Below are 25337 nucleotides of genomic sequence, written 5' to 3'. Positions count from 1 at the left end.
AGGAAGTGCGTATCACGTACGATTGCTAGCTTAGCTTCATAACATGCTGTTCGTGCAACAACTTAGGACGAATCATAGAACGGATGAGAACGAACTTGTCGTCGTCGTTGTGCAGACGGTTCGTGACATTCCATCGAGTGAGGTTAGGTAGGCAATATGTATTTTATTACGCAGTGGCCAACTGCAGGTTTGAAATAGGCTATAGGCTAAATTTATCTAATTACATCTGCCAAACTAAGTAAGTAGTTGAATCAGTAGGCCTGCATGTTATTACGATTATAACCGAGTTAACGGAGCTGACGAGTATTCAAGATCAAAAGAGCACTGACAAAATACTATGCTAAAAAAACAACAGTTTTTAAACATTTTTTTCGACACTCAAAGGGGGGAGCAGTCGCTCCCCTGCTCCCTGGCTACGTCCCTGGTATATCCTGAACTTATTTTAAGCTAGCGAACAGGGTCGACCCACCCAATAGCAAAATTAATACATAAATTTTCCGAATTGAAGCTGGCGAACGTTGTATTTTTTTTAGAGTATTCAAAATCATACGAAGTTTTGTACGGTGGAGTATAAGGATCGCGAGATACAATTTCTCAATGTGACGAGGAAAACGTGGTAAATATGACTGATTAAAGGTCAATTTTGATCGAAAATTTTATGTCACTCACAAATTACAAGAACATATGAAAATACGCGTGCGACAGTCAGAAAAATTAGAGCGCGACAGTCGGAAATTCCGAATTGAAGCTGGCGACAGTCGGAAATTCCGACAGTCGGAAATTCCGACTGTCGCACTCAAATTTTCCAACTATCGTCATTTTTACCAAGATTGGGGGGGGGGTGAGACACCCCCCCACACCCCCCTCTAGCGACGTCCCTGTCTGGGAGGTATATTTACCCCCAAAAAATATTGTACCCTACGCACGAATCCATGGTCGCGCTCCGCTTTGAGAGTATAAGAGAACAAACACGCGTACCCACCATTATCCAAGACTGAACTGCGCCCATGCCATGAACACTAAGGCACCAGTGAAAGAATCAATTAGTACACAAGACGCAGAATTTTACTGAAGCACTGAACTTGAAGGGCATATTAAAATAGCTTCAAGTTTTCTTCAATTCATACATATTAAAAGCTTCACTTCGCACATTATCAAATTAAATTCACACTTCCCTTCTTGCCTCAATTCGACGTTGTCCTTTCTATTAAAATTTGTAGACACTTTCAATGTTACAATTGTAAGTTGTATACTCGAGCGCGCTCGAATAAATGCGGACATGTTCAATCGCCTTTTTAGTACGATGTCCACGAACACTGGCCCATATAGCCTGGGCGAGCGGAACAACTTTTTTTGTTCTTTCTATTTACTGTTGTTTTATTCTTCCGCTAATCTTAATTAATGTCTGTATATCTACCTGCTCTTTTTATACTCTACCATTTGCTTCATTTATTTGAATGTGTATCTGCCGTCTTAAATGTTCTTTTCTTTTGCTTTGATTATTACTACAATTCGTTTTATTTGTCTTTATAACTGAGGGCCTCGGGGAAGATTAGCTCTGGCTAACCGAGTAACCCTCAATTAAATAAAGTTTAAGGGAAAAAAAAAAATAATAATAATAAAAATATGGTATACTGTTTACACATAACGAGACGTGCGTAGAATCATTTCGTTGTCATCAGATTAACGCGTGTAATCTGCAATAGCGCCCTCATTTGAAAGATTTATTGCGTAATAACCTGTATTTACCAGACCCGATCGCGATTTTTCTTTCTACAGTGTTGTGAGACAATTGGAACTCACTTGAGGTAGAATCATCACGATCATACTGCTACTATGTCGATGTAACGGGAATAAATCAAGTTATTTGGTTTCGTGCACTGGTTCTCTATCTTGGGTGACTTGGGTGAACTGTAGCCAGCCAATGGGAGCTATATTACCCAATCGTATGCGCGCATTTTCTTTGACGAAATGTTTGCATATCCAGGTATTATTTAGAAGGTAGTTCTTATACCGCGCTCGTGACACAAGTCGTTTTGGTATCATTTTATTGCAATGTTGAAACGGTCGGTATATAGCCATAGCCTATAAGGAAAAGGCGAAAAATTGAAAGCTGTCCTTTCATCAGCCGTTAATAATAATAATAATAATAAATGAGACTTATATAGCGCCAAATCAGTAAACAAAAAGTTACTGCTCAAAGCGCTTTACAAAGAAAGTAAATTAATAACATAATTATGGATGAATGTAGATTGATACTTTTATGAGACAATGTCCATTGTCGGCGACAAATTTTCTGTACAACATTAAAAGTGATTAATGACTCACTAAACATTATTCACTTGGTTTAAACCGCCGGATTATCGTGAAAGTGAAGCAAATTCATAGCAAGGGTTCTCACTAGATGTCCGGCCCAGCCATATCCGGCAGTGAAAGATTTCAATCCGGCCACGAAATGAAAATTCGGCACAGTCTTGCACTATAATCGTTTAGTCTTGCTTCAACAAATGTTTCAATTTTGCCAGGGGGTTAAAAATAATAACACCTCACCATGAAATTTTTGATAGACGAAAAACGCTGCTGTATCCATTGGTTGGAATGAAATCGCTTGATGAGGTCACTCACCCATCTTGAGGTAACGAAGAGATCGTTACCATTATTTTGAAGTTTTTTAAACAGAAAATCCTTTTCATTCTGATTAAGTGTTGTAAAATAATTATTGATACATATGAAAGTTATGGTTATGGTCAAATTGTTTCACCATCAGCGGCTGGTGTCTATTATGTTTGTATACGTTCTATCACTTCTGTTTTGTTTGGCACTATGTATTAAATTATTTGATGAAGTTCTGCTTTTTCTCCCTTCTTGTTCTATATTCTTACATCTTTGATGTTTCCGCCATCTAGTTATTACATATATTCATTTATTAATTATATCAAGTCTCTTAAACCTCTTTTCAGGCGCGTAGCCAAGGGGGGGGGGGGTGGGGGCGAAGGGGGCAGCCGCCCCCCCTTGAGCATATATATATTTTTTTTTGAATGTTTTTATGATATCGCTAGTATTTTCGAAAGAGAAAATGCTAAGATGCAACTTACAAGGCCTGGGAAGTGCCATTTCCAGCGATATGGGAGGCATTTTCAGCCAAAATTTTCTTGTACGCTTCGCGCCAACTCATGGTGGCGCTACGCTTAGATAGTTTGCAATGCCGAATCTACAGTTTCGCCCCTCCCTTGGCAAATACGCGCCTGCCTCTTTTGAGGTGAAACTGAAAGCTCTGAACCACTTTTGAAGTGAAACTGAAAGCCGAAACTATTTCACAGTAAGGGTCCTTTCATGGGGTCTGTTTTTCCATTTTGATTTCCCCCCTTCATAACGCACAAGGATCGCGTAGAGGAAAAATCTATGTTTGACTAATTAATGACAAACAGAACATACACTTAATTAGTATCCTGGTGAAGTTTCCATACAATTCCTATATATATTACGTTTTCGAGATATTGAAATCGTCACGTGACCATAATGTCAACTTGAATCAGCCAGGTGTGATCAGGGGCGTAGCGAAGGGGTTTTTGTTGGGGGGGGGGGTGTGGAGAATTTGATTTGCCGACGGATCTGGAAGTGGTGACTGAAATGGGGGAGGGGTCTAAGGGTAGGGGGTCTACCCCTCCCCTTTGGAAAATTTTTAGTTTTGAAACGTCCTTAGATGCAATCTGGTGCATATTTTAAGTCAAATTTGGCACGGAAGAAGCTCCCGTTCTCCTTTTCTCTATTCAGCTTTCCTTCTTTCTTCCCCTTCCGCTCTCTTCACCTTTTCTCCTTTTGCCGACAGACCCAAAATTTGCCGACAGCGACCAAATTATTGGGGGGGGGGGGGTGTGACACCCCCCACACCCCCCCCCCCCGCTCGCTACGCCCCTGGGTGTGATTGAGGTGCATATTTCGGCCGCAGATATATATATTTTTCTTTATTTTTCCCAATTTATCGGACTAACCTCGCCGGATTTTTGTGGGTCAGTGACGTGCACACGATTTAATATGTGTAGGGGAGGGGCTATTATGGTTTCCCCGACGGATTTAGGTAGGTGTATGAACGTTTATTGATGGAAGGTCCAGATGCGAATCAAGATTTTATAAAGGATGGGAAGGGTGGTCTTGGAGTCGTTGCATTCTGAGGCATATTTAGACTAGTAAAATTATAGGTTTAAACGCAACTTTGTGCCAAACAAAAACTATTGTTGCTTGATATTGGAAAAGGGACAGGGGTGGGGTTTGTACACCCGTAGGAGGAAATGTAAAATATCCACCAATTGATCCGTTTACCAGACCGAAGATGGTGGTGGGGCATGTAGAGTTTATGTAAAACATAGAATATTGTCATTATATATGCATCTATGGCTAATTCACACCTGTTTGCTTCAATTTTACGTTTGGTACAAAACATGTCAACTTCAGATGTATTTGGAATTGAATACAAATTTCACCAGGGTGCTTAGAATATTTTTCTTTTTCATCAGACACCTACTCGCACCCCCCCGCCCCCCAAATCACCTGATATATCATTTCGTCACTTTAACTCCCCGCTGCTGCCAACATGTGCTTATATGTGTGTCATCTGTGTGCTTAACTGTGTGCTTAACTGTCTGCGTATCACCATCTGCAGAAAACGACTCTGAGCAAGTGAAGCTGTGTTGGCGATCCCCCCCCCCCCCCGTAGTACAGCGAGGGAAGAATATGAATTATTCATAGTGCACGATTAGGGCCTAAGCTTATGAATAATGGATGTTTGAACTGCACAAGGCACAATCGCGAGAGAGTTCATTCGCAGAGCTAGCCTTTGTTAAGGGCTTAAGGCGTATCGGCCACATTTTCTTTGCTAAATGCGCTGGGTCGATCCTTCAACCCTTCATCACGCTATGAGCGATTCTTTCATGTGCTTGCTTCTGTGTGTGTGATTCGGCCTCTAGCGTATCTAGAAGGGGGAGGAAAATAAAGTAGCCGTAGCATCAGGTTCCTAGTGACTATGGACCTGCTCTGGTTATACTGATTGGCATACCGTAGTATGTATATACAGACATCAATATATATGTATAAAGTTCTGGGAAAGAAAGACATGAAAATATTGACTCAAATTTATTTGTGTTATTATAGTCCTTATAGTATATCTCTATGTCTCTCTCACAATAAATGTTTGAAATCACGAGGCTGGTATACAATTCCCCTGCACCAGACAATGACACCGGGATAGGAGTACTTTAAAGCAAGGGCGTAGGAACCGGGGGGGGGGGGGCTGGGGGGGCGCCAGCCCCCAGTGAAAAATGTGGAGGGGCGGAAGTATCATTCCGCCCCCCCGCTTCGCAAGTCAGAAAACCCCTTTTTCATTTCCAAATGAGAAAAAAATCTCATTTGGAGCACCAAATTGCATGTAAGGCCTGGTGAAAATACAAAATTAAGTTTACAAAATGGAGTGGGTGTTGAAGTGTGCTATATTACACCAAATTGCATCTGAGGCTACCTGGAAATGCAAAAAAAATCCAAAGGGGAGGGGGACACCCCCTCCCCTTAGACCCCTCCCCCAGGCCGGCCATCAGTCTTCAGCCCCCCCACTCAAAAGTACCTTCCTACGCCACTGCTTTAAAGTGTTTCAAATTATTTTCTTCCCTTGATATGATCTTATGTTAACATGGTACGTGTATGGCAAGCCATATGGGACAAACAGCGCATAATATATCCTCGTATTAACTAGTACGAATAAATACGCGTATTAATTCGAATATATACGCGTATTAAATCAGACAAAAACTGGCATGTCTTATAGCTTTCAGAAACGAGTTTCGAGAGTTATCACTTTGTAGCCTCGCCAGTGCAATAAATGAGAGTTTGCAAAGTTAGTCTCTCAGCATCGACGTTCACCCAGGCAAAACGCACTTGATCTAGACAACAGCGTGGTTTAAAACGTGTATATATTCGAATTAATATGTGCACATATTCGAATTAATCCTCATATGTATTCGAATTAATACGTGTTTATATTCGAATTAATACGCTTAAATATTTGAGCCTTATGATTGGCTAATAATACGTACGCTTACATATATAAGCGTACATATTAATATTAATACGCGGATATATTATGCGGTGTTTGTTCCACATGGCTTGCCATATACGTGAGATAACTTCCTCACTACATTTGGATTGACAAACTGGCCACTCACTTTCGGTACTGGCTTCATAACTGAAGTACCTCTATTCCTCATCTCGATTCCTACACAGAGAAATGCATCTCTTTGCAAAACTTCACTTTTGATGTTGCTAAAATCTTTATTTTGAAAGAAGCCATCTCGGTTCTAACCCCCCCCCCCCACACTCCCTGATCCCTTTCCTCGTTATGTCTTATCTCGATCAGTCCCCGTCCTTGTCCTTCCTTCTCTTTCCCACCTTAATTCATACCGGCAGCGGACTCCGACTGATAATTATCACAAATTCAACTGTACTGGGTTCAGTGACTGGAAAAATCTCACCAAAATTTATCATTGTTGAGTGTTCTACATACAATATATTCTTTTTAAGAAAAAGTCGCCCAGGATGGAACCTGGGCACGAAAACCAAACCAAACGACTCTCAAACCCAGTCTTCTTGCATCGGGACTGTGACTGTGTGATCATCGTCGGGTGTGCATCACCATTCCCATCGAAAGGGAACATAATACTACACATGATCTTAGCCAAGTATAAACATCGACACAGTGACACTCAACTATACGAATTATATGACAGTAATTCTCACAATACGACTGCTACTATAACATATTGTAGCCTTAGTTACGTTCTGGTTACGTACTTTTCACTGGTTGTGACTTGAGTGAACCGAAGCAAGGAAATATGAATAATCATAATTCTTCCCTCGCTGTACTACGGAAAAAAATCGCGTCCTGTTGACTCCCTCTGACAGTCGCCGTGTTGACATAATCTCGCAGACTGGGTTACCGGTTTTTCACGCGGGTTTTCTGACATTGTCTACATATATTGCAGAACGTGCACGCTCGCCGCACATTACGTTATGACCAAATATTTGACTAACGTTAGGCTATGTAGCATTACGGACATCGTGGATTGTGAACCGATAATCTCATGAAACTGTGAATTAAGGGTTTAGCGAGTAAATCTGTCCTCAACTTTCCAGATTGTTAGTAACAGGATTGACAGTTTCGCACTCGCTTGTTTAAAATTTCGTAAAGAGAGTAAGATCCACAAATGGCCGAACCTCCATTGAAGAAGGTGAAAACGGATAACGGGGCTGAAGGAGAACACAAAGACACGGGGTTGAGCAGATTTACGAAATGGTGCGAGGATAATCATTTTCAACTAAACGCCAAGGTAAACAATGTTTGAGTATTAAAACTCTAACCCTAACAGTTATATGTTCATAACTCACTACCTTTGCTGTCTTTAGTGACGAATTTACGTATCGTTAGGTTATAAACAAACCTGAAACAGCCTTGGCCTTGGACCGAGTTGTAGTAGTACATTAGTAATAGTATTAGTACTCAGTCCTAGGGTGGCTATCCCACTGCACAGGCTACACAGTAATGCCTAAGTTAGGTATGTAGAGACCACTGACTAGCCTAGGCCTAACACTACTTACTAGTGAAGTTGTAGTACAGGTACTAGGTTATGAAGAGTATATTAATATTTATTTATGATTTATTTAACATTAAAGGGTTAACTCGGTGAGCGTAAAGCTAATCTCCACTGAGGCCCTGAGTCTAGTAATAAGTAATAGAGGTTACTACTAGTAGTACTGCTGGCTAGCATTGTCATTGATAAAAGTGTGGCATGTATGGTGCTTTAGAACACACCAAAGACCTCACTCAACTATGAAATTGATCCCCATAGCTTTTAAAACTAGTACTGTAGGCCTAGTAACTAGTCTTAACATACAAGGCCAATTTGGTTTATAAGTTTGTATAGGATGGAAGATGGTAAACCCAAGGCCTATACTGTAGGTTTGCAGCTGAGGGTTAAATCATAACGTTTAAGTTGTAAGCTGTAGAGTACTTTTATTTCTTTACCGTATACGAATAAACATACTGAAACTCGGCCAAGACTCATGAAAAAGTGATATCAAAAGCCAAAATGAGAAATTGATTCAAACAGTGAAGTTTGTAAACACTACAGGACACCATCTTGTTTATACCACCATCATCCAGTGCATGTATATAACCATAGTCAACATGTAATTGCAAATGTGTTTAATGAATCAGAAATTCTGGTACATGTATGAGATGTTGTGCTCTCACGACCTACTAAATCGTTGCCAAAGATCAGACTGAGGTTAAGTCAAAGTATTTCAAAGTTTGTTTGGTTGGTCTATGCCCTGTCAATCTTATTTTATTCTTGCATGTCAGTTTATTTCAGTTCTATGGTCAGCAGTTTTTGTACACAAGAATTGCACGTTATCAGATTCTTCCCTTAAAGATGCAAATATATTTCGCTTCTAATAGACAATTTTTGTGTCAAAGGTTGACAGGTTACAAAATGAAAGCAAGCACCTTCAAATGGGGGTAGAGAGTTTATTTAGAATTTTGTAATTCTCCTTAACTAAAAAAATTAACTTTTTGTGTCTGCAACCCCTGTATGCCTGTACAGTATATTAAAGAAGTGCTGTAACTCAGTGGTGATGACATTATTGGACAAAGGTCAACTCTTCCACGATTGCGCAGATCTGTCAGATTGCTCCCAAATAAGATAAAGACAACCGTGCAAGTAATTGATGCACATATTTGTACGGTATACTTTATTTGTTAGGGTTAAAAAAAAGGAGCATTATATGTTGCAGTATGTCTTGGAGTTACCTATGCATTACTGACAATTCATGTCAAAGGTCAAAGTAAGATGAAACATGGTTCTCCATGAATTTACTATTCACATGAAGTCCTATTTTTCTCTTTTTATAGGTTGTGGTTACAGAGGATGGTTCATGTGCCCATTATGGCATGATAGCAAATGAAGACATTCCAAAGGGGGAAACTCTCTTTGAAATTCCACGTGATTGTCTGCTTCATCCCGAAACGTCTTCGATAAAAGAATTCTTTTCAAAATGTACGGTATAAACACTTCTTTGTTTCTATTGTTCATTTCTTCATTATTCTCCCCCTCTCCCACCCCCTGAAACCTGCAAATTGAGTTAAAATGCTAAGTTTTCATAGGAATTATGATTATTGTATTTGGTATGAAAAGCTGCATGAACAAGCGCCACTTTGCCACCCTCTGAACATTTTATTTCACTGTGATTCGTTCTTGTGTAATTTGAACTTCCCCTGTGTCTGGATAAAAATTGATGGGTTAAACCAAGTAGTCAATGAAAGCACAGATGGTGCACAGATCATGGTATACATAGTACAGTATGTTTTGAAGTAATGCCAATTTGTTAGCTTGAAATACCTTGATTATATTAATTCCAGACCAACCCAGTATTTGAAATAGTGAAGAATATAATTTTCTGATTTAGCGATTTTCATTTTCATATAATATGAGACAGTGACTTGTTGACACAGTGTGTAATGGAGTCCTTTACTTAGAATCTAATTAAATTATAAATTTATTTGGTGGTCATTTGTCAGGGTATTTTCGTTGTCTTTGGTGGAACTGCCGTGAAGGTTTGGTTCCTGAATATGGGGTGAGGTGTTGATGTGCAGTACTGCCTCAATTAAAAAAAGTAATTGTATAAAATAAAAACACTATAAACAGTATTGATGAAAAATTCATTGAGATGTAAAACTTACAGCAAAGTTATCCCTCTCAAAGCCTTATTTCTGGTACTTGTCAGACCTGAACAGGAAGGCATGTACTGTTCATGTACATATTGATCATGAAGTTGGTTTGTGTGGGACTGTGGGTGTACATGTGTGTACTGTATGTGTGTATGTATGTTTTTAAATTATCATAGCTTATGTGTGCATGATACCGTAGCTTGTGAACATAAAACCCTAAGAAGAGTGTTGACAAATGTCATACTTACTGTACTGCGGCTGGCCCAGTATTGAGGAAGTGCTGTATTGTTTTTCTTGGAAGTCAGAGGTCATTTGCGAACAAAATGTGGAAAACCTTGAAAGCTCAATATATTTCAAGAATGATAACTTGGAGAATGTCACATACATGTTCATGCATACATCAAATATTGACCTTCTGTTGACCTTGATTTTAATATCTCAAGATGAAAAATGTTGACAAATTATGACAAATTTTGTCATCCTTGGCATAAAGCCTTTGCCTAATGAGTCCAAGGTCTCTGATTGTAGTCAGTGGAGGGCAAAGGTCAGCAGAGGGCGAAATTTGAAAATGTATATAGTCTCCAATTGCAAGAATCTTTCACTTGGCCAAAGTTTGTATAATTTGTATGGAGGATTACTGTTTGTTGTTGTTTCGAGGATTACCTGTTCTGAGTATTGATGTGAAACAGGCTGACAGTCAGCTTCATAGCAAAGCTGGATAAACTGCACAATTTACAAAAAGTTTGCTGGAATTCTATTCTATTCAAACTCATTGTCTAAAGATGTACTGAGAAATATAAAACTGTTGCACTGAGACCTGTTTTTTCTGATATATTGGAAGCAAGCAAGCACTGGAAGGTTTTTTTTTTTGGCTGGTGTCTTTTTGTAGTTTTGTATTTCATTTGTAAGGCACTAAAATGACTTGCTTCAAGATACCTTTTCACGTAATCAAGAAATATTTATTTTTTGAATCCTTTGCCGGAGGCACAAGCCTCAAGGAATATGTGCAATGGTGATGGCGTGTGTGCGTGTGTGTGTGTGTGTGTGTATGTACTATGTATGTATGTGACATACCTATAAGTAACCAAATGTTTTTTATTTATCGTGTAAATTTTAACTTAGCTTATTTGACAGTCTGTTTACATAGAATATTTAGTGTAGGGTGGGTATGAAATCCCTATAATGCATATTTAACAGCCCACCAGGAGGGAATCATTTATGCAACATGGAAAAGGCTGCTTCATCAATGAAAAACATTTTCTAGATAGTAGTTTTGTACACTGAAGCATACCTGTACTATTTGTGCAGTATTTGATAAGAAACAAAGTTTAGAAACATAAAATTGTTACACAAAATGTGAACAATATTAAAGTAGTCAATTTTGTCATCTACCGTTTTATGATTTTGTTGGAGAACTCTTTTATCACCATGTAAAACGGAGGTATTTATGCATATTAATTCACTTCAAGTGGAAAAGAGAAAAAAAAGACATGCTAAACCTTGCATAATTTTTCTCTAATTTTGACATTTATTTTTTCTCTGTGTTTTTTTTGTTTGTTAGATAAAGAGCATCTTGATAGTGCCAGTGGTTGGGTTCCTCTCTTAGTCTGTCTCATGTACGAACACACAAATTCAAATTCGAGATGGAAGGCGTACCTGGATCTGTTCCCAAACTTTTCCGAGCAGGAACTTCCAATGTTCTGGGACAAGTACGTCTAATTTTTTCTCGTTTTCCGTACCCTCACCGCAAGGTGAACTTCTCTGCCTGCCTCTTCCACTGCTTAATCGAGCACCTTAATTAAAGAGAGTAATCGAGTACCTTCATTAAAGAGAGTAATCGAGTATATACCTCAATTAAAAAGAGGTAATTGAGTACCTTAATTGAATCCGCTAATCGAGTACCTTAATTAAATCCGCTCACCGAGTACCTTAGGTAAATTCGCTAATCTAGTACCTTAATTAAAGAGAGTCATCATATATATGTACTGTAAGCATGTCATTACACTTTAGCATGCTAAAACTTTCCATGGCAAATTGTTAAGGTGGAGGGCAGGGGGAGCGGGGGGGGGGGTTTATTTAGATGATTGAAGTGTCTCAGTTAGGTTCTGTAAGATGCTCTCAAGGAGATAGTAAAACAAAAACAAAAAACTTGGGGGGTGGGGAGGGGGGGGTTGAATCAACCAGTAGACCCACAAAATGAAGTTGTGAACATAATTTGTTGTAACATCCTACTCATCAAAGTCCCAATATCACTCATTACATTTCCACATACATGTTTAACAGTGCAATGAATTGATTATTGGGCAATCTCAATCCTTCCCCCTCCTCCTCCTCCCTTCTTGTCTCCTCCTTTTCCCTACCTGCCCTTCTTTGCCTTCTCCCTCACCTCTTTCCTCTCCTCCCACCAGCTTATCATTAGTTCTTGTACCGTATAATGTACCTTCACGACACATCAATTTGATTTCATACAGGCAAGAGCTGTCCGAGCTTCAAGGTACCGGTGTTCCGGAGGCTGTCAGTAGGGACCTCAAAAATATACAAGATGAATTCCAGTCGGTAGTTCTGCCTTGCATCAGCCAACATCCTGAATTATTCAAGTGAGTACATGTATCTATGCAGTCTTGTCCATATTACTACTCTGTGACCCGTCGAACAGAATATCAATATTGAAAAGGAAATACATTTTTCGACTAGAAAGGACTCCTATCGACAGGCGTTAATCCTGTGCCTCAACAGACAGAGTTTCCTTGATTTGGCAGTTGAAAGGATGTAGTCAATCAACGCCAAAACGAAAAGAACGGAAAAAAGAATCGGTGGTGTTTTCTGGATTAATTGGAAAAAAACGGCCATAGGGTCTGTCGAAACTTGGAAAGGGAAATGATGTGGCTTAGCTCATCTATATGTAGCAAGTAAACTTTTTAGCATTAACATGACCCCTTTCCTTCTCCCTGCCATTCAACTTTGACTCCTCCCGAATTTCCGGTATGTCTTTGGGGAATACTTCTGCAGTCAGATTAAATTAGTGGGTATTTGCTTAAGTTGTTGCATATATGTTAAAGCTGCATATCGCAATGAATTTGCTACTCTTTGGTAGTATCATAGCCTACTATGAAAGGAACGTTTACTGGCAAAAAACCAAACAAACAACTTTGCTTAGGTCGTCCACCAAATTTGTAGCAGCAAAGATACCTGTTTTGCTGATGCCACTTTGCCTTATATTGCAGATGCAAAACTGCTAATATTCATTGTCAAACCCGATCAATTTCCATGACTGCCATCATATCGTCCATTCAAACTGCTAAGGTTCATTGCCTGAATCGTCTGAGATACATTTGTTGTACTTTTTCGTGGTTTCAACCCTCCATGTAACTATGTAGAAGGTTGTAACTTCAAAAATGAGTTTTATTGTTTATTCTAGATATTATACCTTCCTTGTTTATGAGTTTAAAGTGTACAGTTGCATATGTTGAAGGTGACATTGAAACAGTCCTATGTACAGTACATCCCTGTTATTTGTGTGTTTGTCAAGGTCATTTTCAGCTTGGGAATTACTGTACTGTGAAATATAACCTTGAGGTTGCTGTTCTTTTAGTCACTATATACTGGACAAGTGCTCTTGTAACATGTTAGTTTTATTTGGGTGGGGGTAGAATTCTTGGTAATAAGTTTACATGAAGTCAGATAGCAACCTTTTCTATGTCTTAACATTTCTGAAGTGTCACAAATTTAAATTTGTCTAATATTTTAAGTGTTAAAATGTGCTCAATTAGGCTTTTCCTAATTTTGTAGTCTTTCGAGTCATGTCCCTTAGGTCAAACCATGTCTATCCGTTTAAACTATTTCTATCGGTTCAAACCATGTCTATCGGTTTAAACCATGTCACTCAGTTCAGACCATGTCTCTCAGTGAAGGAAAATGTTCTTCTCAGGAATGGCAATATTTTCTTAAAAGTTAATTAAAAGAGTTTGAGCATAGGTAAAGGATCCACTGACCCAAATTTTGAGGAAAATACTAACGAAAGCATAGAGGAGACAATTATTGATGAGTCACACACATGGTATTAACATAAAAACATGTCAAATAAAATTTGAACATTGTTCATTTGAAAGAACCGGTAGGTCAAAGCTTGACATATTCGAAGAGAGGCATGACATATGTGTGCCATTGTTGGATGAGCAATTTGGGATACAAAGATGGCCCAGCAAATTAAAGGGCACGAGGGCACAAGATCATTTTTTCCAAAGGGCACTTTGGTAAATATTTAGAGCAGGATATTATTATTTTTTTTTAAAATTTCGTACAGAGATGCTCTTGTTTCAACCTTCGCTCTGCTTGCAGTTCATAGAGATTGCAGTATAAAAGGAAATATCGTGCCCAGTGAATATTTTATATCGAAAATGTTTAGCTTTACTACAGTCAGGGACAATATACTGTACAATAGCACCGTAGCCAAGCCGTTATTTTCACTGATCCTTTGAGCAAGGGTGTGGATATATTGCGTTTTTACCATCAGATATTTTTTGGAAAAGGAGGTTGTTTTTTAGAGTTTTATAGACAATAGCGAGAAAAACTTCTCGCCTCTTTTGTTTATCATAAAACAGAGAAAATTCTGCTACATTCTGCTAGAGTTCACCAAAGTTCTTTGGAGTGATTTATAGTTTCTGTATCTTAAAGCTGGAACTGGTTCAGGGATAATTTTTTTCAAGGTGACCTTGGTGATTTCTGAACTCAGATTAAAGTATAGCAGTTTCAGTTTTCAATTGATCGAGAGCTCATTTACGGACATTGTAAAGCAGCTATGTATCATTAACTTGATCAATGTCTGCCTGGAATGTCCGTCTCCTGTTACGCATGACGAGTAAATAAATAACACGCCTCGTGTGATTGGCTAATATTTGCTTTGTCACATTAAGTGTCATAAGTTTCATTACAAAACGTTGTGGAATTCTGTCACTCTAAAAAGAAATATTGACACTTAGGGTAGAACTGCAAATGTTGCATAGTGAAGGTACTTTGGTTCTGACCTTATTTGCATATCATCAAGGCTGTGATGAATTTACTCTTGTTTGTCAATATATTAATGTTGTAAGGAAATAATACACTATTTATTTGGCTGAAGAGACAATGGCAGTATTAAAGTAGAAAATTATTATGGGCTTACAGTTTATTAGCTGAATTAAAAATTGTAAATTTTGATAAACAGTAAATTAGAGATGTTTTATCAGTTCACAGTAGTTTGCTAAAGAATGGTTTATGTAAATAAATTGGGCTTGATAGTGTTGAATATTGACATTTTTTGATTTGAAGAGTAAATTCGAATGTAAACATACAACAGAACGCAAGAAGAGACTATGTCATCCACGAGGAGTTCTGTAATGTTGATATCTTCTGTTTCATGCCAAATTAAGGGTATTAATTAATCCATTTAATTATGAAAGAATGAGTTAAAACAGAATTTTAGACTTCATATGTTAGTCCAAAGATAAAAGGTAGATTTAAATACTGGTAATTTTTTCTACATGGCTACATGCCAGTTTTCGAGATGTTCATATATTACAAAATATGTCAAATCTCTCTGGACTGCCCCTTTAAGGCTGTATTGATAATTAAGTTGGCTCCTCACCGCAGGCCTTAATTAAATGTTAATGTTAGTCCATTGTTTTATGAATTCTAATAACACAACCGAAAACATATTTTTGTGACTTATAAAGACAACAGAAACGTCCTTGGATGACTTTCAACGCCTAATTGTCATTGACAAATTTTTGACACATTGTGAAGAATGTCATTTAAGGCCATAATTTGTTGTTGTTGCTTTCCCAACTGGTTGAGTTTTGAACAGACCTTAAATGCTATGTGTGTACTAGACTAAATAGTATAATCCTCAACTGATTAAAGGGATAGTTCTCAAAAATGAAAAGTTATATAATTCAATCTGGATTGATAGTGCAGTGCATTTTTAATTGTCTACAACAGACAGTATTAAAATTGAATGATGTCATTTTCTTCCTAAAGACGTAATTATTATCTTGGGTGGTGGTCACTATAACCAAGCCATCCACAGGTAATTAAATATCCATTTTAATGAGATCTATGTGCTGGTTTCAACCGGTTGGCTGCATCGAAATGTTGATTTATTAACCATTTACTCCAGTATAGTGCAACTTGTGTCCCACAAATTGTGCGTATTGTCATTAACTTCTTCATTTACAACAATTTGTGGTTTTATAGGTTGTCTACTTCACTCATTTAATAGCAAGAGAAGATATTTCGTAGACTAAAATAGTGGATGATGTTTCAGGTGCCTTAAGTGTTGATTATTTACCAACAAACTGAACACAAACTAAAGCTTTAAATCTCTTTGCCATTGTAATTATCTTTAAAAGAATAGTCCAGGTAAAAATTTTGTTTTGATATGTTACAGAGGAACATAATCTACACATTCTTGTGAAATTTGCATTCAATTCCTACAGTATGTACCTTTTTTGAGATATTGACAGTTTAAGTTATCTGATATTCTACCAAAAGTGAACTTAAAGCAAAACAGGCGTGATGTCATAGTTGCAAACTGACAAATAATGTTTTGTTTTGTCTTTATTTTTCAGTCTATTGTTTTGACCTTGGATTGGATAGGGTTACTAGTTTGTCTAAAGGGGATGTGAAGTTTACAAAATACCACTACCTATGGTACATCCACATTATGAATTCATCCAATTGTGGAGTATAAAGTTAGACGTAAAATTTTAAAGGAAAACAAAACATTATTTACCAGTGTGCATTCATTGAATTTCTTCTCATTTTCTCATCTCCCAGTTTAGAGGTACACAATCTAGACCTGTACAAAAAGATGGTAGCGTTTGTGATGTCGTACAGTTTCACGGAGCCCTCGAATCGACTCCCGATCGACATGGACGCTGACGAAGACGACGACGAAGATGATGATGACGACAACGACTCCCACCATCCTCCTCCCGTGATGGTACCGCTGGCCGACGCCCTCAACCACATCGCCAAAAATAACGCCAAGTTACTCTTTGAGAAAGAGAGGCTGAAGATGGTTTCCATTAAGCCAATCAGAAAGGTTAGATTCCGGCTCCCCGTGAATATTCATGACAGTGGTGTTGTACGTGTGCCTGGTCAGAGGATATCATGTTTCTCTAAATCTCTCGCCAAAACTAGGTCTAAGGCTGGGGTGGGCAACCTACGACCCGCGGGCCACATGCGGCCCGCCAGTGATTTTTTGCCGCCTGTGAGATGTCTCAATAAAAAGAAAAAAGATCAATCTATTTTACATCATCACAAAAAATGAGCTAGCTGCTTAGAATTTATCGGCACTAATGATGCTGTCAGGTACAGTAGGCCTATTATCCACATTAATTATCAACTGTACTGTATTGACATTATGTTTTTGTGAATACAGATTAAGTACACACACCTATTGCTTAAAAGTCCTCGGAATCAAAGGTTTGAAATCAACAGCAGGTCGTTGGTTAGGTGCGGAGCAGTCAATTTTTCACTCCTTGTATTTGGCCCATTCATTCAGAAAGGTTGCCCACCCCTGCTCTTAGGCATAAAGTTCCTTTTGTTAAAAGGTTGGCTATCAAAGTCCTGTCTCCATGGGAGTGATGTTTCAGAAACTTCAACTTGAAAAGGCAGTTAATCTAAGGCTAAAGTGTGCTCAAAATTTATATTTAAAGTCAGAAAATCTGTGATCGGGCTTGCCGACTCATTTTTTGTTTTCGTTCCCAGGGCCACTCACTCGGATAAAATAATTTAAGTAAACGGTAACAGTATCCGTAAGAGTTCAAGCACTGGCGACTGTCAAGTTAATGTTTTCTTCAACTCGCTGAATTATTCCGTTTGCTGATAAATTAAGGATTGAAGGAATATTGACAACATTGTATCATCATCCTCTTCACCCACCTCCCTCTGCTGTTGTGTTGTAACTTTGAACTCTATTCATCTGTTACCAAGTATCCTATCTATGACTATCAGGGGGCTTGGTATGTGTCAAAAGAGGGAATTCCCCCCCCCCCCCCCAAGCTATCTATTGTATTCCATCTAGCTTAACCATGTGATTGTACTTCTTGTTGTGTTGTGACTATGTAAATAGCTCAAAACTGTTTTACTAGCAGCACAGTTTGAAACCTTCATGTTTTCTTTTTCCCCCACACTGTTTTCTTTCATTTCTTAATGTGTTTGTGTACATTTTCTGTTTCTTTTCTGTTGTTTTGTTAGGGTCAGGAAGTCTTCAACACTTTTGGTGAATTAGCCAACTGGCAGCTGTTACATATGTATGGCTTTGCTGAATCTTACCCAGAAAATATCTTTGATACAGTAAGTGAAAGGTGGTTGGATTGAAACAGTTCATTTAAGAGTGAAGATAAAAACAAAAGGCATGGTTGACCTGTGTAAGTAAATATGTAAAGTTAGCCTTAGTTTATATTATATCAGTCAACCTCTGAAGAAGATCCTGCTAGGATCGCGTTTAAACACGGTCCAATTAAACCAATTTTAAACTGACAGATTCAATTATGGAGCTAATGCTATGTATTTGCTTTTAAATAGGTTTCATCGATTCTATATTTTTATGGAAACATTAGGATCCCATTGAAATGTTAAAATATTCTGATAAATATTGTCAGCAATCAAAGGCAAAACGTTTAAGTTATTGACATATGTCAAAAAAAGGTAAAAAAGTATTGAACTGGTTACTTTATGGATGTTGACAGTTTTACATGCATTATTCACTTTCTTAGCTTGTTTGCAATTTAACAACTTTCCACATATTCTCTCATGCTCAGATGTAATCGATTTGACTTTTTGCCAAAGATTAATCAATTTTTTATAACAGTTTTTAATCCACTTGACATAGAAATTTGACTAAAAAAATGATGAATTATTCACGGTGGAAGTAACTTTTTTAACAGTTTTGCAAATTGTCCAAAAGTGATGAGATCATAATTTTCAGAAAATTGTTGAGTTAGCAAATTTGGGCTTTTTGTTCCCAAAAATTTAAAACTGTTCATTTTGACTTTACAAGCAAGGAATTATTAGCTTTCTTTGCAAAATGTTATGATCTTTACTAATCAATTCACTATAAAGGTATGAACCTCTCTGTGAAGGTATGAACCTTTATAGAAAATTAATAACATATATACAGACATATTTTGCTCACTTTGACAGCACCTTTGCGTTTTCATAGGATTTGATTAATTGGAAACTGTGATGCTTGCAAAAGATGCTTGAGCTAGTTGTTGTTCTTCCCCAATGTCGTTTATTACCTCCCGACCCCCCCTTCCCCCCTCCCATATGATCATTAGTACATCCTGCTAATGTAACACATCCTAAATTGTCAGGAAAAGGTTATTTACAATGTCTTTATACAGTACATGAAATTCAGCTCCATACCACAAACCCATTCAGTGCCAAATTGACATTCTATGGACAAATAATAATCAGCAGAATCTGCACGGGAACTGTGACGCGCGAGAGACTCTGTTATCTCCCGGTAACCATGGTAACAGCTATTTGCAGATCGACAACAGCATTTGTCCTTTATAGTTGGGATGAGAGTCACCCTAAAATGCTTTGCACTGAATTTTTGGACATGAGTAAACATTTGTTAACTTCCTAATTCCTATTGTATTTTGGGTTACTAATAGTACTCTCGACCTCTGACACTATATCTTGTGCAGGGCAGGGAACTTTTTGCCATTATGGCCAAACCAACTATTATAATAAATAATATTCACATAGGACTGGATAACCTCCCCGTCTAAACTTAGAGATTGATTTATCTATTAGCATGTTGCTGCCGAGTTCATTAACCATTATACCAATCCAGAAAATTTTGTGTCCCACACAATTGATGTAATGTATTGTTATCGAGTTTAAAAGCCACCGACATCTTTTGCTAAATGTCTGTGTTCTTTATGAATTTGTAACTTAAGTAACAAATGCTATTTCTTAGTACTTTATCTTTGCTTTCAAGGACTTCAGGCACAGAATTAAATTTGATATGCTGGAAAACTGTAAAATAAAAACACTGCTAGCAGTCGAGGGTTTCATTTTTATACTGCATCAAATTTTTGAGACACGATGAAGGAAAGATGCGACACAAAACTGAATAAAAAAATAAATATATGTCACTTCTTGAATACCTGAATAGCTATAGAAAAATTGCAAGCACTCCTCCCCCCCCCCCCTTTCTTCACTATTTCCCTTTGAACTATGACTAAAATCATCCTTTAACTAAAATCATTTCAAAGTTTAAATAAAACATGCAGCATTAATGTATTCGTAATGACTTTAGAAAAACAATGTTTCATCTTTGTTCTAGGTTGATATACCGATGAAATTTTTCCTGAACCACGTCAGGGAATCGACGAAAACCGAGCCAGGGTTAGACCTCAACGCACGATGGCGATTCCTGGAGCAGCTGGATGTGGTCTCCGATGAAGGGAACTTTGTGATCGGTGAAGACGGAATTTTAACCCCGGAAGAACTACACACTACTTTAAAGGTACATCCTCTGTCATGCATCGATTGAAAGACTGGGAGGCACCAGGGGAGAGCTCCCCCTCCCCCAGCATATTTAACACATTCTTTGTTGGCAGATCAGATTATTGGGCTGGAAGAACCTTACTGTATGATTGTTGAGCTAGTAATTAAGATTCAGACTTGTTCTTGGCTGTCCATTTCAGTATTGGTACGGTCAAGTTCTAAATATAAGAAACCGTCTCTTTCCCAGCCTCCTCGTCCTCTCACTCCAATCCCCCCCCCAACATCTCTTTAACCCGCCCGTTTTTGGTTTCAATGATAATCGTAACCTTTGCATTCAGTGCATTCAGTGCGTTTGTGACGCCCAGCTTGTAAACACGATATCTCAAGAAGGGAAGGTCAGATCAATTTCATATTTAGTGTGTAGAAGTACCACATTGTGTAAAAGAAGCCTATTGTTTTTGGTGGAGGTCAAAGGTCATTTGGGGTCAACAGGGGTCAAATTGTGAAAACCTTGTAATCAAGATATCTCAATACTGGAAGCTTGGGCCAACCTCTAATTTAGTGTAGAAGTACCACATTGAGTTAAAGAAGCCTATTGTTTTTGGTGGAGGTCAAAAGTCATTTGGGGTCATCAAAGGTCAAATGGTGAAACCCTTGTAAACATGTACACCCTGACTATACATTACGTCAGATTCATGAAGAAAACTGCTCATGTTACATTATCGAAACCACAATGCATTTTTGCATTCTGGTTTTCTTTACCCTCATGTCTGTATTCAATACGCGCATCCGATGTATTTTTCATTGAATTTCATCACCTCTGCTTGACAGGTCTGTATGATGAGTAAGGACGACTTTGAAGACTACAAAAACAAAGACGGATGGGAGAGTGACGAGGAAAACGAAGAAGCCGATATTATACTCTCTTTAGGTGAGATACTCTGCTCTTTAGGTCGTCCATGAGATTGCCGAGATCGGGCCAAATCCATACCCGAAGAGAGTCTTTTATTTCAAATATCAGATCACAGTTGATGTGCTCTTCCACCATGGTGAACCTTAAGTTAGCTAGTAAACCGCAAAGCCAACAGGCTTTGTGAACCCTTGTCACATTTCATATGACAACGTTGAATGCTGACTGTTCACTCAGTATTATTGCAATTTATAAGGTGTATCTACATACCAAGTGTGCAGTTCATTCAAGCTTTGCCTTTGGAGTTATAACTGTTATACAATTTTTTCAGAATTTTGGTAAGGAATCAAAATACAGGCATTTTGTACTTCCTAAAAGTCTGTGACAAAGATGCTGTTTTAAAACCCTGTCAATCGCAATCAAAACTGCATATTGGAAAACTTAACAAAATCGTTTGGGAATTGAAACTGGTTTAGTCAAAGATAATGGTCTGGATTGTTATGGTGTTTGTATCCAGTCCTATTGACAAGTTAGCACATTCAATGCCTAAAAAGCTGCGTTAAAATAATTCAGTGGTGCTCTGGCACAATTTCTTTTGTAAATTAAATTGAAATTAATCTAGTTACTTCCATTCCCTCTCAAAGAGGATTTGTTTTTGAAGTTCCGCTGTCAGCCCCAGTTTCGTAAATTTTCAGTACATAGGTCTGTCAACTATTGTCAAAAGACGATCAAACTGCCCGACAAACACTTAAAGCCGTTTGGTTATGCAAGCTGAGGAGATCAAAAAACAGTTTCTTTTCAGGTTTATGATCATTATGTGTTCCCTGCAAATATTGGCTATTTTTCATGCTTTTGGTAAGTAGAAGGGGGGGTGGTGGGGGGTGGGGGCAGTCACTCTGGTCTGTAACTGCTTCATGGACTTGCGTAATGGACTGTGCTTTTCCCATCTTAATTGCAACCATTCAGCCAAGGCATACAGCAAAACTTTTGATTGAAGCCAAACATGTTTCAGAGCCCCTATAGCCTGAAAATAAGATCTCTTTGAAGTAAAGCTTGAAAAACAACTTAAAGTTATTTTGGGTTTATTGGTTTGTCTTCTTTTCCTCTTATTTAAAGTGCTAAGTGTTTCATGCATTGTTACTACTTGACTAAAAACTGTATCTGACTAAAGTTTTGTCCTCTTTTTCGTTTTGGAAATACAGAAAATCTTCAAACGTTACCCGAAAAGTGGAAGCAACTATTAAGCGGTGTTCTGAGGCTGTGCTTAGAGAAGTACGTCAACACGATAGACGAAGACAGAAATTTACTCAAGAAGGAGAATTATCAGAAACTGAGCCGGAAAAGACAATTTGCTCTTCACGTGAGGGTGGGTCAGAAAATTCTACTGCATAAGACACTGCAAGCAATAACTAAAGAACCACTTTCAAATAGTGTCCAACCAGGACAAGGAGACCATTGTTGCATAGCTTGAAGTCTCGTCGGACTGCCAGTCGGCCTTCAGTTCCTTCCCCTCAATGTGGGGGGGGGGAACTCTTATCCCACCTTCAACGACAGACACACCAGCTCTCCATTTTGTCGAGGATCTTTTCCCGTTAAGGGATCGCGATCTTGGCAAGAAGATACATACAGAAAGGTAGACGAGGGGGAAGGCAAGGATCGTGTTTCCCCATTCCAGTATCGCAAGGAGAGAGGTTTAGATGAGAGATCAGACTTTCGGTTTGATATACCTGGCAGATTTATGATTTATTACAGCCAAGCACTGTTTGATATGGAACTGGGTTAAATGGTGCAAGTATGGGTGTAATGATATGAGCAGGTATTGCACTGATATGGTAGTGTCAAGCACAGAGACAATAGACAGAGGGTAAGACCAAAACCCTTTTGTTTATCTAGGAATCACAAAATCCTGTTAAAAACAGTGAGGTTTAAGAGGTTAGGCTTGCTTTATGCATGCATGTTTATAAAATATTGTTTTAGAATGAGTGTTGTGCTGTAGGTTTCTTTCCTTCCTATTAAAATTGATTCCTTTTCTATCTATCTTTTCTCCCTGTTATGAGCAGCATGGGAAAGATAGTCCTCAAATCAGTCGTGAAAGCTTACTTGATTCTTGATGAGGTGATAAGGCCTATTTGAGAGAGACCGACCACCTTCTCTTGAGAGGTGAAGATGGGGTGCAATCAATTACTCCATCTTTTAGCACTATTTTTAACTCTGTTGGGTAGACCAAACAGAATCGTTTGAAGTATTTCAGTCTATCCTAAGCTCCTTACGGCTCGTAACTGACACGCCACTGGCTGCTGAGTCGGACTTTCTCGAAAAACATGTTTGGGTCACATTGAAGACAAAAGTATTATTTTAGCTCGTCAATCAGCACCGATGGTCACTAATTTTTTGGAACTTTTTATTTTATTTTTTATTTATTCCATTTCTCTATTTGCAGAAATTCTTTACGGGGATAGGCGTTAACATCCCACAATTTAGTTGAAAAGTACTTTAGAAAAAGGTGAATAAGATTCATGCCAGTTTTGTCAATGTAAACCTGCTAATATGTAGTGTTATGTTTTAGTGTGTTTGTGCGTGCGTGTATTTGAGATAAAGCATGACAATAATGTACTCTTCTGTGTGAGCTGTTCATTTGCATAAAGCTTTGTGTTTACCAGACATTTTTTCATCTGTACTAGAATAATTCTTTGTAAGCGTTTTACCTTGGATTGATACTCAGATGTATTAAAAATAAAAACAAAACAGTATTTTTGTCACTTTGTTAGAATTTTTTTTAAATATTCACTGCTAATTTTGTAATCAAAAGTGATGGTGGGGTGATACCAAATTATCTTTCTACCTAGTTTGGGGGTATTTAGTTATGGTGCAATCTGCAATTTGAAGTGTCATTGTGTAAACAACTACTCGTCCGCTGGTGTCGACCACCAAAGCTTATTTCGGTTGTCCAAAACAGAAATTTGATCGCCTAGGACTATTCAGTTATAGCTATAAAATTTGCACTGAGATGTCTTCTTTTTTTTAGTTTAAAAATAATTATGGAGTGATGACTGGCAGCAATAACACTTTAAAACTATGTAACTTTGATACTATGTAAAATTGATTTCACCATGCAACCTATTGCCTTGCTGCAGAAGTGAACTTTTGTGAAGTTAGGCTTTTAATTGACAAGTATAAAGATAGCATTTAAATTTGAAGGGTGAAACAGTCTTGCATGAATATGTCATTAATCTGTTATTGATATGTTTGAGCTAAATGACTTAATTTAAAAAATGGAATTTTCTTTTAGCTGTAGTATGTCTCGCTTTCCTGAAATGATCTTGCATTTCACAAAAACATTAGTTGAAGACATGTATTTCAACACACATACATACACACAGATACACGCTGTAGCCCGTGAACTTGTTGATTGGTTGTAAGCTTTAAGGTTGCGAGAACAGCAAATAGTCTTTTGATATCATGCTGTCATAAAAAACTTTGACCCAGTGAAAAGAAATGGACATAATAGACGGATAATTTGATTTACATTAAATGGTTCTCTTTGGTCTTCAGTTCTCTTTGGTATTCAAATGGAAACAATTACCAAAGAATTTACCTGTAAAGCAACTATTCTGATTGTAGTTACAACAGTACATTTTACCTGTGTTGTGTTAGTAAAGCAAGCTTTACAAAGCATTCAACATGGTAATGCTTTTCATGGTTTGTGAAAATATATATGCATGTAGTATTTGATACCTTGACTAGTTCTGACTTAGATAGTACACATAGTAAAACGCATAGTACAAAAAAGTTTTACTTGAGTTAGTAAAGCAAGTGTTACCTAGCATTCAACATGGTCATTTGCATGGTTTGTAAAAGTGTATGTGCATCTGGTATTCGATACCTTGACTAGTTCTAACTTAGTGAAACACATAGTGAAACGCATAGTAAAAACATATAGAACATTTCACTTGTTGAGGGTAACTGCTAATCACCAAATAAGCAAATTTTAGTCAATTTTAAAGCTGTAGTTTGCAGTGGGTTTATACAAGTTTTCTTACCTACCACATGTCATCTTCACATCTAGGCATCTTATCCATCTAATTAAGAGGCACAGCTTTTTTTACACACTTTTGCATTCACCGTATTTATAGGGTGTTATTTAGCATTAAT

The 25337-nt window shown here is 37.9% G+C and overlaps 1 protein-coding gene across 1 annotated transcript; it reads left to right on the top strand.

The window, feature by feature from the left end:
• Window positions 1-6911: 6911 nt before the first annotated feature.
• LOC139980669 (N-lysine methyltransferase SETD6-like) lies at window positions 6912-24736 on the top strand. Its single transcript, XM_071992488.1, has 9 exons — window positions 6912-7373; window positions 8954-9098; window positions 11331-11478; window positions 12241-12366; window positions 16583-16850; window positions 18008-18106; window positions 20112-20294; window positions 21107-21206; window positions 22388-24736. Exons 1-9 carry the CDS (start codon window positions 7251-7253, stop codon window positions 22654-22656), a joined length of 1461 nt encoding a protein of 486 aa, XP_071848589.1. The 5' UTR covers window positions 6912-7250; the 3' UTR covers window positions 22657-24736.
• Window positions 24737-25337: the final 601 nt, after the last annotated feature.

This window comes from Apostichopus japonicus, chromosome 15 (genome assembly GCF_037975245.1).
Source record: "Apostichopus japonicus isolate 1M-3 chromosome 15, ASM3797524v1, whole genome shotgun sequence".
In the NCBI taxonomy this organism is placed as follows: domain Eukaryota; kingdom Metazoa; phylum Echinodermata; class Holothuroidea; order Aspidochirotida; family Stichopodidae; genus Apostichopus; species Apostichopus japonicus.
Note: the sequence above shows the minus strand (reverse complement) of the source record. Positions and strands in the feature narration are given on the sequence as shown.